Raw genomic sequence first — 15,894 nt, 5'->3', positions numbered from 1 at the left:
TGATAGGCATTCTTTGGGGTCTGTTGAAAAAAAACACATGGTTTGGTCTGTTGTACAATGTATGTGTGCTGTGTGCATGCGTGCATGAGTTTGATGGGGAAGCTGTTTGTGGTGGTGTGTGAATGTGCATTGGCCTCTTACAATGATTTGGGTAGGCTATTTTTCTGTTTGTATACTACTACAATGTGCTTCAGATGAGAGTACAAAGTGGGCTAGTGGTGAGGAGAAGCATTAACAGTAAACGTAATGGCATGGCATAACATTGAAGCAGCTATTTGTATTCTAGTACTAACATTCTAAGGCTTCTGTATGTTATTTGAGTTGCAAACACACAGGGATTTGTGAGCCATTATACCTGTTATTCTTTGTTTAATAAATGGGCATTTTGTGGTAGAATGGTTCAGAAATCACTGTTTGCTTTGGTGCGCAAATTAAATACATAACCCACACAGTCTGTTTGAGGAATAGTTAGAATATAAAGGTCGTACTGTACTTACTTTTTTGCAGAATGACCATATGTTTCTTCGGATATGTAGTTTGCAGTGTAGATGATGTTGATTTTCAGGAGAGTAGTCTTCACTGCGATTGTAAAAAGAAGAAGTTAGTAACTTTCTGTGTTTAAAGCAGTGAAGTTACTGTATACGTTAATTTTGTATCTTTCGTCTGAGTATTCTCCTTTGATATTTCAACACAGTGCATGTGTGCATTTCACTTCACTATGTGCTGCCTTTGTATGTTACTTGCAGTATGTTAGTTGCACGTGCTTCAGAAATGAGTACAATTTTTAGGTTATGAAAATGCATTGTTACTTTTAAGCTGTGTTATCTATAGCATAGAGGTTTGTAAGCGATAGGTCATTATAGTAGATGGGAAACATTTCTGTACTTTCAATAAGTACGATTTCAAAAAATCGGGAGACTCTCAGAGGGAGATGTCACCACAGCAATCTGGAGCATTTATTTTTTTCATACGATTGCATTGGAAGTAGTATTTATGTATGCGGTATACAGTAAAAAATGGTGCCATTTTCTAATGGAAAATCGAGTTTCGCGCTAAATAGGGAGGGTTTTAACATATGTATGGGTTTTGCAGGAGACAGGAAGAAGTAGTGCGGTTTGTCAATGAAAAATCAGATATCTTGCACCTAAAGGGGGAGCGTTGGTATTTATTGGCTATGCAGATTTAGTGGCATTAATTTGTTTAAATGAAATCATAAGGGTTGTACATGTTCTCTGATTAAAATATGCATACCTGTAATTTATACCCATGCATGGAGCTGTACGTATAAATCTGCAACACTTGCACAGTAGTTTTTGAAGTAGGTGCTTTGCAATGATATGCGACTTGCATTCAGAGTGATCACTAATACATTTGAAGTGCGAAATTTTGATGACGGAGTTAGATGTAGGGATGTTGAATTTGATTAGTGGATGGTTGTGTGACTGCTTAGCTGTGTCCAATTAGGGAATGGATTCGCGAGTGATGTGGAAAGGGTAGAAGGACTGGCTAAGAGTTACGTGCCGCACGTAGACAACGCTTGTCCGCGGGTAGGGCGTGTCACATACGGGTTTCTACAGCAAATCCAGCATGGAAAGGGGACTGTAGGCATCAGCCAATCAGATGTTCACATTGCTCTTTTGTGTCGAAAGACAGTGCGTATACTGAAGATGGCAGAGGTGCAGAGGGTCAGGGTTTTGGTCCTTGGAGATATTTTTGTCCATGGTTTACAGCACTATGCCGAATGTAGGCATGTGGTACTCCATTTCGATATGAGAAGATAGGAAGTTGTTCTGGGGCACTGAGACTGATCACAATGTTGCGGCAATTCTCCAAGTTTGCACTGAGATGCCTACGATGACCACTCCTCATGTGGTAGTTTTGCACTACGGTGCTTGCCATTTGGGCTACGTGAGTTCACATACTTTGTTGGAAGATCTGGAACAGTTGGTTTCTTTCCAACTGCGAAATGAATTTTTTCTGGGTTACTCCTTAGAGGAAAATGGGACAACAGTTCTGTTTTCTGTCCTGATCAAAATATTGGGAGGTGTAACATCAATTGCGGCATGCGTGCTTTTATGTTACGCGCTGGTATGTTTTTTTGCAGCCACGAGAACATTGTTTCCACTAATGCGGCTTATTTTGAAGCAGATGGTGTTGCGTTATCTTCTTTGGGAAATGCCATGTTCTTTTGGAATGTGAGGCTTGCTTTGGAGAAGGTTCTGTAATGGTTGTAGGAGAAAAGTAAGAACAAAAAATATTTTTAAAAACAAAATAGCAGGTGTCTGTCTCTGCCCAAAAAAAAAGAACACTCTTTTCAGAGCCCACCTTAAAGGGGAAAAGGGGACTAATATTTAAATGTACAGTCGTCACGCTCTGATCCTGTATGTGTCCGCGAACATGGTAGTAGTTTGCAGGCGGCGCGTATTACCAACAGGGATTCTGGGGTGGAGACGCATACAAATGAGAATGTGCGAAGGTAGGGATTGGTCAGTATAGTTCAGTGGTTGTGTTCTGTACAGAGACATTTAGTGAGAACGTCTTTTCCCTGACAGGAGACCAGACAGCCATGGCTCTGTGTGCTCGAAAACAGATTATCTGGATTTTGGGAGACTCATGGATACATTGGTTGAAGGTGCATGCAGAAAGTTGAGGTCTATGTGCAGATCTTGGATTTCCGCATGTGGAAGTGCACTGGCATGGCGTGCGTGGAATGAGGTGGCTGGACTTGGTACCTCTCTGTGCAACTTTACAGACAGAGTGTCATCCTGATATACTTATCATTCATTGCGGAGGAAACAGTTTAGGCCATGTCTCTGGAATTTCTTTGAAATTTGCAATGAAGGAAGGACTTGCGAAGGTCATGGACATGTTTCCAAATTGCCAAATAGTTTTTCCCGTATTGCACAAAGACAAATATGGCTGCGTTCTTCTGCATTTGGTCCACAAATGGAGAAAGCGAGACGCAATGTGAATAAGGCTGTTTGTGCCTTTCTAAGAGATGTTGGCATGTCCTCATTGCACAATGAAAACATTTTGTTTTGCAGCTCTTTCATTTTCCGCAGAGATGGAGTCCATCTCACATATGCTGGCAATCAGATTTTTCTTCGCAATGTACAAAATGCATTGCAACTTTTTTGGGCATCATAGTCACCTATTTGGCAACCCGTTTTTTCCAACCTACATTTTTTGAAGCACACACACCACCACCAAAAGGCTCTTTTCAGAGCCACCAATTACTCCCAGCAAAAAGTCCATTGGTTTTTCTATGCTTGCACCCTCCATTTTTGTGTGTCCTACGACTGTCCGTGGACTTTTCCAAAAATGCGCGGAGGCCTACAACGGTCACTTGATAGTTCTATTGTTAAACTGAGAAAGGCGGCTCTGAAAAGAGCCTTTTTTGTAATTTTTGTTATTTTCAAGTTTACTGCTTTTTATGACACGACACACTAGGAGAGGAGGGCAAAGGAGGGTAAGGAAGGAACACCAACCACGTGGATAAGAAGGGGCAGGTGGAGAGAAAAAGATATAGGGTGGTCTTTACTTAGGTAGGGAGCAGTTCTTCTGGTGCTCCGTGAGCATAGCCTCAAAAGCACTTCGAAGACTCTCCCCCCTGCAGAGTACTGCGTCACAGTACACACACAATATTGTGACCCTCGAAAGGTAAGGGTCAACAGCATCGTAAATGGCTTGTGAGGCAGCTGGAGGGATGCGCTCCCCCACAGGAGTGTCTCTTGTGGTGAGAGGATCGGACACGGAGGATGCTGTGGAGTAACTCAATCTACTACGTTCTTCGCATGGCACCACCATGCGAATGTCCGCACTGGGACGCAAATTTAGGTGACGTGTCATGTTGTCGTACCAAAGCTGTACGCACAAGGTCTCCCACGACTGAGCACCAACTGGCACTGGTTACACCTGACCAGGTTCGCACGTGCTTTCGGTACATTCCCTAAAACAGAAACCGCCACACCCACGACTCCCAGCGAGTGTTTGTAGTGCGGAATTCCTCCACCTCATTCTCTTCTTCCTGTTCTTCCTCGATCTCTACATCCTCACCCGTGTATCCCTCTGCAGGCCCTTGGGGAGGTGGTGGTGGTGGAGGGTTTGGGGGTGGTGCTGAGCCTAATGAAGCAACAGTAGCCATGGATGCCATAAGGATTAGTTGCCTAATGGTCGCTACAGCAGCAAAGGCAGCACAACTCAAACTGCTATAGCCAGAAGCACAATGAAGATGAGCTCGGCGGTGTGGCCATTTATAGTGGTGCATGGGTGCGCCTCATGACCATATTGATCACTAAAAAGTGCTGCAAAAATTCTAAAAGACACGTTCACAGGTAGAGCTATTGTATGGGATATGTGAAATGGTGATTTTATACTGTAAAATAATTTACCATGTATATATAAGTTCTTTTGCAATGTTGCGGAAGCAGACAAACTGCGCAAATTAGTCCACACGCTCAGCGTGGGTGCGGTTACATGATGACGTCCTGAACACATCCGCGAGGGAAATGTGTGCCCGCTGGACAGCAAATGCAGACTAACAAATGTGCGCATGCGCGCCAGTGTTCTATGGACAGTGTTCGGGTCCTGAAACTAATTAAAAGTGCGACACAAGTGAGATGGACAATTAGGGACAGGCGCGATGTTTGCAGTACTTATGGGTGTACTACGCATGTGCGGACATGATCTGTCCAGGTCCAGTGTCCTTAGGACACCTCAATTCTGTTTGACTACGAACATTCCAGCCACCGCGCCGGTTCTATGGACGGTTCCATCTTGGCTGCGGACGATACGGACAGGTATAATGTCCTTATGACACTCCCATTTTGCTCATTTACAGACATCACAGACACCTGGTGTGTCCTAGGAACATGTTTTATCTTGTTTGTGAGTGCTACGGAGAGGTATAATGTCCTTAGGACGCCCCATTCTGTTCATTTACGCACAAATTGCACAGATGGTGCGTTCTAAGATATGTTCCATCCTGGTTGACATTGGTACGGGTAGGTGTATTGCTGTTAGAACATCCACATTCTATTGCTTACGGCTTGCTCGAAAAGGTGCGCTGTTCGCGAACATTTTAAGTCTTTTTAAAAAAAAAAAAATTCCTCAAACCCTTAGACTACAACAAATATAGAAAAACTTTCTAAAAACACATGCACACTTCAATCAACAGAAATACAGGGGGAAGCAGATACTCACACAAATATAGGGGAATTGGGGTTCAACACGGGCTGATTGTGAGGAGATGATTTGTGAGTGGAAGAAGGGATGGATGTTTCATCAAAACGTCTATTTTCTTCTTGGAGGTTTGGGGATGGTTCACTAGGAAATGGAGAAGGGGGGCAGGTACAGGTGGGACAGTGATAACGTATTTTTCCTCTCACAAATTCCTCCACAAATTGCCTTAAACTGTTAAAATTGTCATTTAGTGTGTCCATTTTCAGTTCTATCCTTTTCAGCCTGTCTTCCTCTGTGTCGTTTGTTGGCCTTTCTTCTTTTTTTTTCCTGGTCTGTTAAAAATAAATATATATATGTTAAATGCCCATAAAATACTGACCATTATTTTGCTTATGCAGAGCACTGTGTACCATTATTATCGCTATCTTCAGACATTTCCCCATGCGGAAAATTCTCCTCCAGCCACTCCAAAGTACTGCACATTTCTGTGTCAAAACAACAGAAAGAAATTATTTTTTCTGCTCCTCATCCCAAAAAAAGTACACACTCACATAAGAAAAATGAGGTTCACTTACTATTTTGTTGTAATTTGTCTTCGTTGTAGTGCGTGCGTCTGCTGTCGGTCCTGGCTGCAGAGTTTCTGTGAGGTAATTACGTTGGAGGCATACTTTTTTTTGTTATGGTATAATCCATTTCATTCTACATGGTCATTAAATGAATGGTTTTTGTTTCAGACGTTTAGGTTTCCCTATTTATTTACTAGTACTTATAATGTCTTTATGTGTCCTTTTTCCATGTTGAGCATTTTTTGTGTAAGACAATAGTACAATTTCAGATACCCCCTGACTGTTTGGGTACTGTTGACCTGGTCCACGCCCGTCCGCAGACAGGCGCTCAATCCGTGCCTTTCAAATATCAATATTGAGGGGGTTCTGTATGTTCTATGTTACATGTATATAAAGTAAGCAGATTATACTACATATCTCCCAAGATCACATGATGATAGTGTATATTCAGCAAAAAAACGTTATTACTGCGATGTTATGATTAGGGTCCCCTTAAAAAAAACCTGTGAAATTCAGTAAAATAAAACTTTGTTAAAGGGACGTTATGGTTAAGTTGCCCTACTAAAAACCCATACAATTCACTAAAATAAAACGTTGTTAAGGGGACGTTATGGTTAAGTTGCGCTACTAAAAATCTCTGAAATTCCCTAAAGAAAACGTTAGAAATGTGATATTATGTTTTGAAGTAAAACTGAAAAGCCCCTGAAATTCGCCAGTTATGGTAGGCTAAGCAACCATAACTGCCCACACCACTGTGCACTGCTAACACTAACACCCAGTACATCAAAGATTACATCACAAATGTCATTGTTGACATCACTGATGACATCACATGTGTAGCCCCTTTGTTTTTGTTCACTGCTATATCTAGGCCAGGTGGGTTTATTTACTGACAGTCAGAACCTTAACTTTCAAAAGGTATTACATGTACAGATATTGCTATTCTCACATGTTCTTACAATTCTTTCCTTAGATTTTCATCGCATCTTATGATGTACATATATAGGGGAAGAACCAGGCCTGAAACACAGCTATCATTTTTGTGCGTGAATACAATCATGTAGATTATACACAATTGCTAATGATACTGCCTCTTGTTTGCTTACTTTACTATCCATATATAAGCCCCATATTTGTATGCATTGTAGTCTATTTATGTTTTGTGTGTATTACTAGAAATATGTAGTAAGTGATGCATTATTAGCAACTTGGTACATGTTTGACAGACCAGAAAAGTCTGATACAGAAGCGTTCACCGTTTTATTATACAACTTTGGAAAGTACAAATATAGCACCTCTGTGGTGTATGCTGCAGCCAATACCTACATTTATGTATGAGTAGCTTCCTGTACTAGAAAGAAAACTGCAATGGAATTTTCTTTAGAACACTACATTGCGTGATGAAGTATGTACTTTATTACACATGTCCCGATAACCCCTGATACTTTTTTGCCAAAATTACATTCACAACCCCTTGTCTGAAAAGTAAATACACATGTGATGTCATCAGTGATGTCATCAATGACATTTGTGATGTCATCTTTGATGTCCTGGGTGTTAGTGTTAGCAGTGCACAGTGGTGCGGGCAGTTATGGTTGCTTAGCCTACCATAACTAGCAAATTTCAGGAGGTTTTCAGTTTTACTTCGAACCATAATGTCACATTTATAAAGTTTTTTTTAGGGAATTTCACAGGTTTTTAGTAGCGCAACTTAACCATAACGTCCTCTTAACAAAGTTTTTTTAGTGAATATATATATATATATATTTGTTCTATATAAAGTGCTTAAACATAAGGGCTATACGATAACACTTCATTGTCATTTGGCCTTGGACGTCTGCTTGCATTCACATTAATTTGGTAATATGGGCCTATGCACACTGATGTTAACAATACATATGGTGATTCACTCTTGTATGAAATGTATATCACATTACAATGATGTCGTAACCATATTTTTCTTAGTGTAATTAGGAACACTGCTATGTGATGCCAGTTCCTGTTTTGTCATGGGATCAAAGGTTGAGTTCCATCGCTTCACGTTAAGTCACTTCCTGGTTAGATCAAATTACATCACTCCTTGTGATGTCATAAGAGGTCAAGGGTTGTGTGATTTCACTTCCGCTACCCCAGGCATTTTGGTGAAATGACGTCCCTGTTTGAACATCAAACCGCCAGTCCACTGTACTACAATCAACACCTACTGGTTAAAGAGTCATAGACCGAGACTTACCTTTATTGCCTTAGCCCTCCTGATCAGCCCATCCTGCGCTGCACTTCCAATCAGTAAATCGATCTTCCTTGTTCCAGATCGCTGCAGTGTGGTAATGGGAGACTCCCGGAGATAGAGGCCATCGACCACCGGGCCCCACGATTGAAAAGGTCCATTCATGGCGAGAAACTATGAGGAAAGAAGATGCAATGTCACATGAATACATACTTTTGCAACTTTGCCTGGAGACGATGGTGTCTTGCATACATTGTATTGTTGCATTTATTATAGACTCTGATAGATTTGGTTTACGTCATACCATTCATATGCTAATTTAAATGACGTTGCAGCTTGTTTATTCATTCAAACAGGTAATGTATTCTATGGTCGGAATATGCTGCCTAGAGACTCATCGAAATGCCAATGGCCATCCAGAGTGCATATTATAGAAAAGACAAAGGGCCTCATTACGAGTCCGGCAGGCTGCCACCGGACTTGTGATTAATTACTGCCGCCTGATTGCCGGAATAACTGGGGCATTACATCCCTGGCGGTCCGGTAAGTCAGGCAGCGCCAATTGTTACTCCTCATTCCCATTCGAGTCCCATAGTACTCAATGGGAATGGGGAGGACAAAAGCACTGGTACTGTGTGCAACAGTGCCGGTGCTTCCGTCAAAGTGTGCTGGCGGGTGCCCAGACTCGTAGTTTGCCAGTCCGGAAACAACTTACCGGCACTGTTGTTTCTGGACCGGCAAACTTGTAATGAGGGCCAAAGATAACAATGGTTAAAATGAGCCCAATAAATTAAGTGGCTTGTGTGGTGCAACACCACTGCAAGGCATGTGTTACCAGAGGAGACATACAAGAACTACACAGGCAACTAACAGACTTCTTGCCCCTATTACCCTCGATGCAATTTCCTCTTTCCAATCTTTCTTCTCTCCCATGCCCCCTCTTCTGCCCCTCCCCCCACCTCCCAGATGTTGAAGTGTGTCTAAAATCACACAGAGCAACGGGCATAGGACACCATTGTTCGCCTTAACTCGTCCCAATACGTTCATGGCTTAAATGAAGGCCTTGTCACTCACATCCCCTCTTCTGTTCCTCCTCAACGTTCATGGCTTACATCTCATTACGCAAATTGACAAGGGGGGATATTTCTTCTCTGTGAAAGATAGTGAGCTAAAGACTCTGGGTAAGTCTCTCGCAACCAGGACTAATATCCGGCAGAGGGACTCCCAGGATCCCCTTGTTAATTTACATCTCATTACTCCTTGTCACTCACATCCCCTCTTCTGTTCCTCCTCAACGTTTTGAGGAGGCTTAAAAGAGAAAAGAGCACTACACAAGCTATACCATGAACTCAAATCTTGTGTTTGACTTTTGCAGGAAGCCATTAACAAACCATCGTTTTTTTCAATGGTTATCTACCTATGTGAAGTGAAACGAATGGAACTAAGGTGCCGTAAGCGCTGGCCTGGTGTCATGGCAGAGGAATACAGCATTTCCTCGTCCTCCCTAATCTCCTGGGACCTGGGGAATGAGAAGAGTCGGGGTGCCCTCCCTAATGGCATTAGACATGATCTACGGCAGCCATTTGCTGAGTGTCATGCTGCACCAGGCAGAGGCCCTCGCTGTAGGCGTGTTGATGTCAGAGGCGTCAGAGCGGAGTGCTGCTCTTGGCACAGGCCTGCTACTGGGTACTCTACCTTAGTTCCTGCCAGTGCTGGAGCCGCGGGAATGACACAAGGCTATCAGGAACAAAAAGGCTGTCGTGGGAGAGATAGAGAGGAGACGATGAGGGGAGTGAAAGAGAGAGGAAAGACGGCTGGTATTTTCTTTGCTCTTCTTGGGGGTCTCTGGGGGAGAGGGGCAGGAGAAGCAAGGAGAGCTCAAACCTGTCTCGCCATATTAAGCGAGCCATATTTCTCGAACCTACAAATCTGCCTGCTCAACTGGCATGTACTTGCCAATGATACATGTAGAGCACAAATAAGCACACAGGTGCAAGTACTCTGGATTGCTGTATGCTCCAACTCCTTCCACTATTGCCACCTCAACCTCCTGCCTCCCTCAACGTGGGTGCTACATGCTTTTCAAAAAGTGAAAAAAGGAAAGTCACCCTAACATATATGCTCCTGTCAAAGGGAGTCCCTTGTTTGTGTTGGTTGCCAGCAACACTCCTAAAGGACTTCCTCTCACATGAGATTGTTTGCTACGGTCGTTTTTTTTCAAATCCCTTTCTTAAAAGCTTTTAGCACCTGTATTTTCTTACTGTGGTTGCTAATGGAGATATTCAGCTCGTGGTCTTGCCACCCCTGCCGGAAATGGCACTGTCACCCGCACTAATGAACCCTCACTTCGCCCAGGCCCTTAACTTGGGCGGGAGGACGGGCAGCTGGGTCGGTGCATCACTTCGGGAGGGGTGAGGGGGGGAGAGATAGAGAGAGAGAGAGGGAGCGAGAGAGAGAGAGAAAGGAAGAGAGGGAGAGGGGAAAATGTAGCTGGCCGCACTACCCGATTGGGGGTTTGGGGAAGTGGGAGCTGTGGGAGAAAGCAAAAACAGAGAAGAGGGTAGATAATAACGCTCCCACTGTCTTCCTGTGTGCAACATACATGAGACCTCTGTTCCATATGCTCTGATGGCATTGAGGGACTGTTTAAGTGATGTGTAATGGCCAACAGACTCTATGTCTAATATAAATACTCTCTGGCCAATAGCGTCTTAACATTGCACTCCTAGAAAGCTCACTTTGTTCAGAAATGGGTGAGAGTCCTGTGCACGAGAATAGACTGAGTTTACAAGGGACCCCGGGGCAACTCAGGTCTGTGCCCAACCACAGGAAACGACCAATTCAGAGGAATGATGCAAAAGGTGCATGGGGTTCCTGTGAGGAATTGCCATCTGGCAAGGGTGTGAAGCCCCGGATTGTTTGATTTTTATTAATAGCTCAAATGATGCAGGTAAATCCATCTCTGAAAGGGTAATCTGCTGATCAGATTCCCCTTTGACAGGCTCCATGCCAAAAGCATAGTGCGCTTGTGCTCTGCTGCATCAGTAACCTGCTCTACAGGTGTTCCCTCGACAGCTGCAGCAACAGCCAATTCTCTGCAGCATTTAAGACATGCCACACTATACCACAACTACGACGATCATGAGTAACCCATGATGGTGGCAGGATACACTCTAAAATAAAGCTATGCCTGAGTTTAGGCATAGTGCATGGTGCTACTCATGATCACTTATGTTCATGGCCGCCACATCCAAATTGATCTCAAGCATGTGTCAGCTCCTGTGAGCCAGCTCCGCTGTGGGAGTTGATGTGTATTCTGGTCAGACTGGCAAATGGCAGCACAGGACCCTGAATGGCCTGGCCTTTATCTTTGATTTCTCTTTGAGGGACGTTAACACACTTCGCCAGAGACAGCCTTACAGACGGCAGCTGTCTTGGACCCCATCATCAAAGGAGCAGGTCCACTCAAAATGAGTAGCCTCACACCAGGGTGAAGTATGTATAAAGACATTTGTTCTTAGTGGGATGGGAAGGGAAGAGAGCAGAATTAAATAAGCAGGAGGGCTATGTTCAGTGGAATGAGACTGCCACCATTTTGTTTCTCTCTGCTTCTCACTCTCCCCTTCATTTCCTCAGGAGCAGCGCATCTTGAGCATAATGTCAGAAAGGCAGTCCCCTACTTTGAAGGGCAAGGATTGGACCAGCAAGTCAGGCTAGCTTTAATCCAATTACCTGTGGACATGTGCCCTCAAAAGAAGGGGCCTCCCACCCCTTTGGCAGATTCACTCTGTTAAGAACTCACTGGACTTTCTTTGGACAAGTCATACTTTCCAAAGCCCTCAGCCTGAGGTGAAGAAAGAGCTGTCCCATGCAGAAGAAAGCTCTTTCTTCTACCCACTTTCAATGTCCACTGGAGTTCGCCTTTGCTGTGGACCTGGACCAGTACTCTGCACCAAAATCTCCAAAGGTGGGAGAGCAAACCCTGAAAAGAATCATCCTGTCCTGGAGTCCTTCTGATATGATATGATATGATATGGCATTTATAACCCGCCTATACACAAGTGTTTCTGAGTGGGCCCCACAGTGTCCATAGGAGCAGACCAGCTGAAGCTCCCTGTTCTGCCGCACCAAACCGGTTGCCCATGTTCACCTCCCCCTAAACAAGAGGGAAGACGCCGGTGCTGGCTTTTGCACTCCTCCACGCATCCATACTATGCTTGCACTTCGAACCAGTTTGATGCTGCATTGTGCTCTAATTGAGCCCGTCACCTGCAAAACCTGAATCAACTTTTCAATGCCAGGATTTATTCTGAACCACTGGAGAGTCACATGATGACCCTGGCCAGGAGTTACAACCATGGCTCCACCTGATTAGCCCTCGAATGGCCACGTCACTGTCCTGCATATCGAAGCACCCAGATCACGAGTTCAATGACCACCATCCGCCGACACAAACAGCTGGAGGATTACGCAAGGACCTCACCCAGCAGCTAAAGCCTAACTCGACCTCACCCAACCTTGATAAGGTCTTGGAAAAGGCCCCATCCTGCATCACTCAAAGCCCGCTTTTGAATGCACAGATCAACCACATTCGCCCCTGCTAGACGCCCCCTTACAGATTGTGCCCACATGATCAAACATACCCCAATTGAGCTTGATCTGCTCAAATCAACATTGAACACAGAGTTTGACATTGTTAACCCACCAAATAACTGAAACCAGGTACTGTTGACCATGGACTGCCACCTCATTCCCCAGGGACCATAGAGACTGGTTAGGTCAGCTCGGCACCTTCTATCATGTAAGACATGTCCTTTCCGTGGTTGCTATTTACCTATCATCCCTGTACACGTTCACAGGGTCCTACTTTTTTCAGTCTGTTGCATTTCTCTGTTTTTCCAAAGAGGTGGGTTTTTGTACAGTGTTTTTCTATTAGTTCTATTGGAGATGGTTTGTTTAATTAAAGTATATCTATTTTTGTAGAACCTTGATTGGACATTACCTTTATTTTGGACTGTGTTACTGTGTTGTTTGAGTCACTACTGAATCACATTCACACCTCTCTTAAGAGCATAGCCTTCCCTCGGTCAATGTTACCACAAACGTCAAAGGAGGCATATATTTTAACTGTCCCTGTGTCACATTTATGATTGCATTGGGTTTTGGTTTGTAGAAGTGTGAGTGCTTAGTGGGCTATTTTACACCTCCTCATCCTTGTACTCCTGCAGAGCAAATATATATCTAAAGGGCACCTGGCAATGTCCTGATATGCCCAGGAGAGTACATACATTAATGTCAAAAGAAATCAGGATGTATGATCACCAAGTAGTCAAGAGGTTTTGCAAACATTTATTTCAAAACCGATTTTTCATTTTTTCATTGTTTGCGCACACAATCTTTAAATATTTACAATACTTTCGATAAGCACGAAAGTGACACGGACAGGTGGTGTTCTAAAATGGGGGGTACAATTGTGTACCAACCCCTGAAATATTGGGGTAAAATTCCCTAGGTAAACGCATAAGTGAGTACAACAATTTGGTGAAATAAAACTAAAGGCAGTGCTATCCGGGACTACTGTAAATCCAGGTATGTGTAACAAACAGTACACAACACTAGATATGAACATACAACAGGGGTTAAACAGTTGTGTCACAGATCATCGACACTGTAGTGTTTCGTGTCACTTTCGTGCTTATTATTGTAAATATTTAAAGATTGTGTGCGAAAAAAATGAAAAAATGAAAAATCGGTTTTGAAATAAATGTTAGCAAAACTTTGTGACTACATGGTGATCTCACTCCTGCAGAGCAGAATCCAGTGCATCATAGGCCCTCAGCCGAAATGGTATCACTGTGAGGGACTCCAAGATAAACTCATTAACAGAGTGAAGGAGTAAGTATGTAGGTTTCTTTCAATTCTTGTCTAAAATGCACTACATGCATCAATTCTTTTCTATGCATTAGCAGCAGCTGTAAGAGAACATCTCAAGTAACTTTAAAATTAAGTGTTTTCTAGTCTTTACTATTCATTCCCAGCTGATAAGCAATGGTCGAGTATTTCGTGGGTATCGAAGGCTCCTGACAAATCCAAGAGCATCAGCAAGCCAGTCATTCTCTGCACTGAAGATGCCTTGTGCAAGATTTTGGGGAAGAGAGATGTGTACTATTCGTAACTATAGGTGATACGGTAGCTGCACACTACTTGATGAATAAAGATGAACAGACACCATTAGGGCACATGAGATCTTGTAACTTTTGATCATGTTTTTTGGTTTGTGGGGTTCAGAAAATGACTTGACGTTAAACTCATGGCCTATAAAATAGAATTACCTACATTGAAGTGGATGCACAACCTCATATCATAGGAGTTGGAAATATCCTCAGCTGACATGCATAAGTGTTCAAGTGCTAGTGGTCTATTGCAAGGAAAACGTATTCGTTACTACAAGAGCAGGACCATAGACATAACTGCAGTGTGCACAAGTCTAGACAAAGGTGTCCGCTAGTGACTCTCTCCACCAAGATCATAGAAAGGAGGTTTCAGGCCCTGACAACCAAAGGTAACCTGCAAACGAAATCATGCAAGAGATTATACTGTATACAACTAACAAAAAATGATGAATAGAACTGAAATCATCCAACCTTAGTCTGAGCATTATTGAGCGCTTCTGCGGGCACGCCACGGAGGCAGGAGATCATGTCTTCATTACTGGTGAAGGTGCAGCCAACTTCAGCGGCCACTAGGGATGCTTGCTCCTGGGCGCTCTTCCTGGTGACCACAGTAGCCGGAGAAAAGACAGATCCTCCCTAGAATGAAAAGTCAGCATGAATTTATGAATGTATTACATTTGTCACTGAACAAAACATAAAGTTGATAAAAACTTCAAATGAAATGGTGTCATTAAAACACGGCACTCCAATCCAAACAGTTCTTCCCTGGCCTTGGGAGGGGTCATGGTCACCAGATAATAACCCACTCCTAAGTTGTTGCCCGAGACAACGCTGAGGGCTCGAAAGTAGAAGGTAAAATGAATTTCCAATATCATCCCGGGGTGGGAGAATTTTGGGTGGCCATCCTATTATGGTGAACAGGGAAGACACAGAGGTTAGCCACATCCAGTCAAGGTGAGGTAGCAAAGTGGCAAGGCTTAGTCTCAGGAAGGGTGTGGAAGGGGTCTAGGGCTTCAGCTTCAATGAGTCCACACAGACCAACACCAGTAATTCCAGTTAGACAGGTAAGTATAGAAATACAATTAGTTATTAGGCCTTTAGTTTAGACACTAAGCAGATGAATATTCTAGGTAAATATTGTCACAAAAATCCTTATACACAAATATATACATTCACGATTAGGAGGGCTAGAATAGCATTAATTTCAAGGACCAGTAACACACCGGAAAGTAGTCAGGTGCATAGTAATAGATAGTAATCTTCAGAATGATCACAGAAAAGCTCCCCTAACTCTTTTCAAGTCCAACCCTAAGATGGCTTGGGGACTTCTGCCTAAAACTCACTGGTTCCAAAGTATATACTCTTCAGGTACGTTCATATACAGATTTTTAGTGCCAGTGGTAATGATTAAAGAAGAATCATAATAGTTAAAGTTCTGATCAAGACTCAACTCAATCCCAACAAACTATGATAGGCCTAGGCAGGGATTCCTAATCCAGGTTCCACAACCAAAGATCAGGAGTTAGGGTCAGGATTATACACACTTGTCACCCTATGGCACCCTAACTCAGAGTTCTCCGGACACCACTTGTGGAGGTTCCAGACTTTATTGCAGGCTTGTTCTTCCATCTTGGTTCCTTTCACGAGTGTCATCTAGACATCAGGACAGAAGAGATACTTTTTGTTGCAGGATTTACTCTTAGTCAGTCATGGTACACATGAATTGATTTCAGACAGCTTCCAGTCG

The 15,894-nt window shown here is 43.3% G+C and overlaps 1 protein-coding gene across 1 annotated transcript in view; it reads right to left on the bottom strand.

Annotated features, from left to right (window-relative positions):
- TG (thyroglobulin) overlaps nt 1-15,894 on the bottom strand; it is a 1,030,738-nt gene that overhangs the window by 197,917 nt on the left and 816,927 nt on the right. Inside the window, exons 41-42 of the mRNA XM_069622147.1 lie at nt 14,619-14,783; nt 7,981-8,148 (exon numbers count right to left, since the gene is read on the bottom strand). Of these exons, the coding sequence (XP_069478248.1) occupies nt 7,981-8,148; nt 14,619-14,783 (333 nt within the window). The remainder of the gene's footprint in view (nt 1-7,980; nt 8,149-14,618; nt 14,784-15,894) is intronic.

This window comes from Ambystoma mexicanum, chromosome 5q (assembly GCF_040938575.1).
Source record: "Ambystoma mexicanum isolate Mex_15411 chromosome 5q, UKY_AmexF1_1, whole genome shotgun sequence".
NCBI lineage: Eukaryota > Metazoa > Chordata > Amphibia > Caudata > Ambystomatidae > Ambystoma > Ambystoma mexicanum.
Note: the sequence above shows the minus strand (reverse complement) of the source record. Positions and strands in the feature narration are given on the sequence as shown.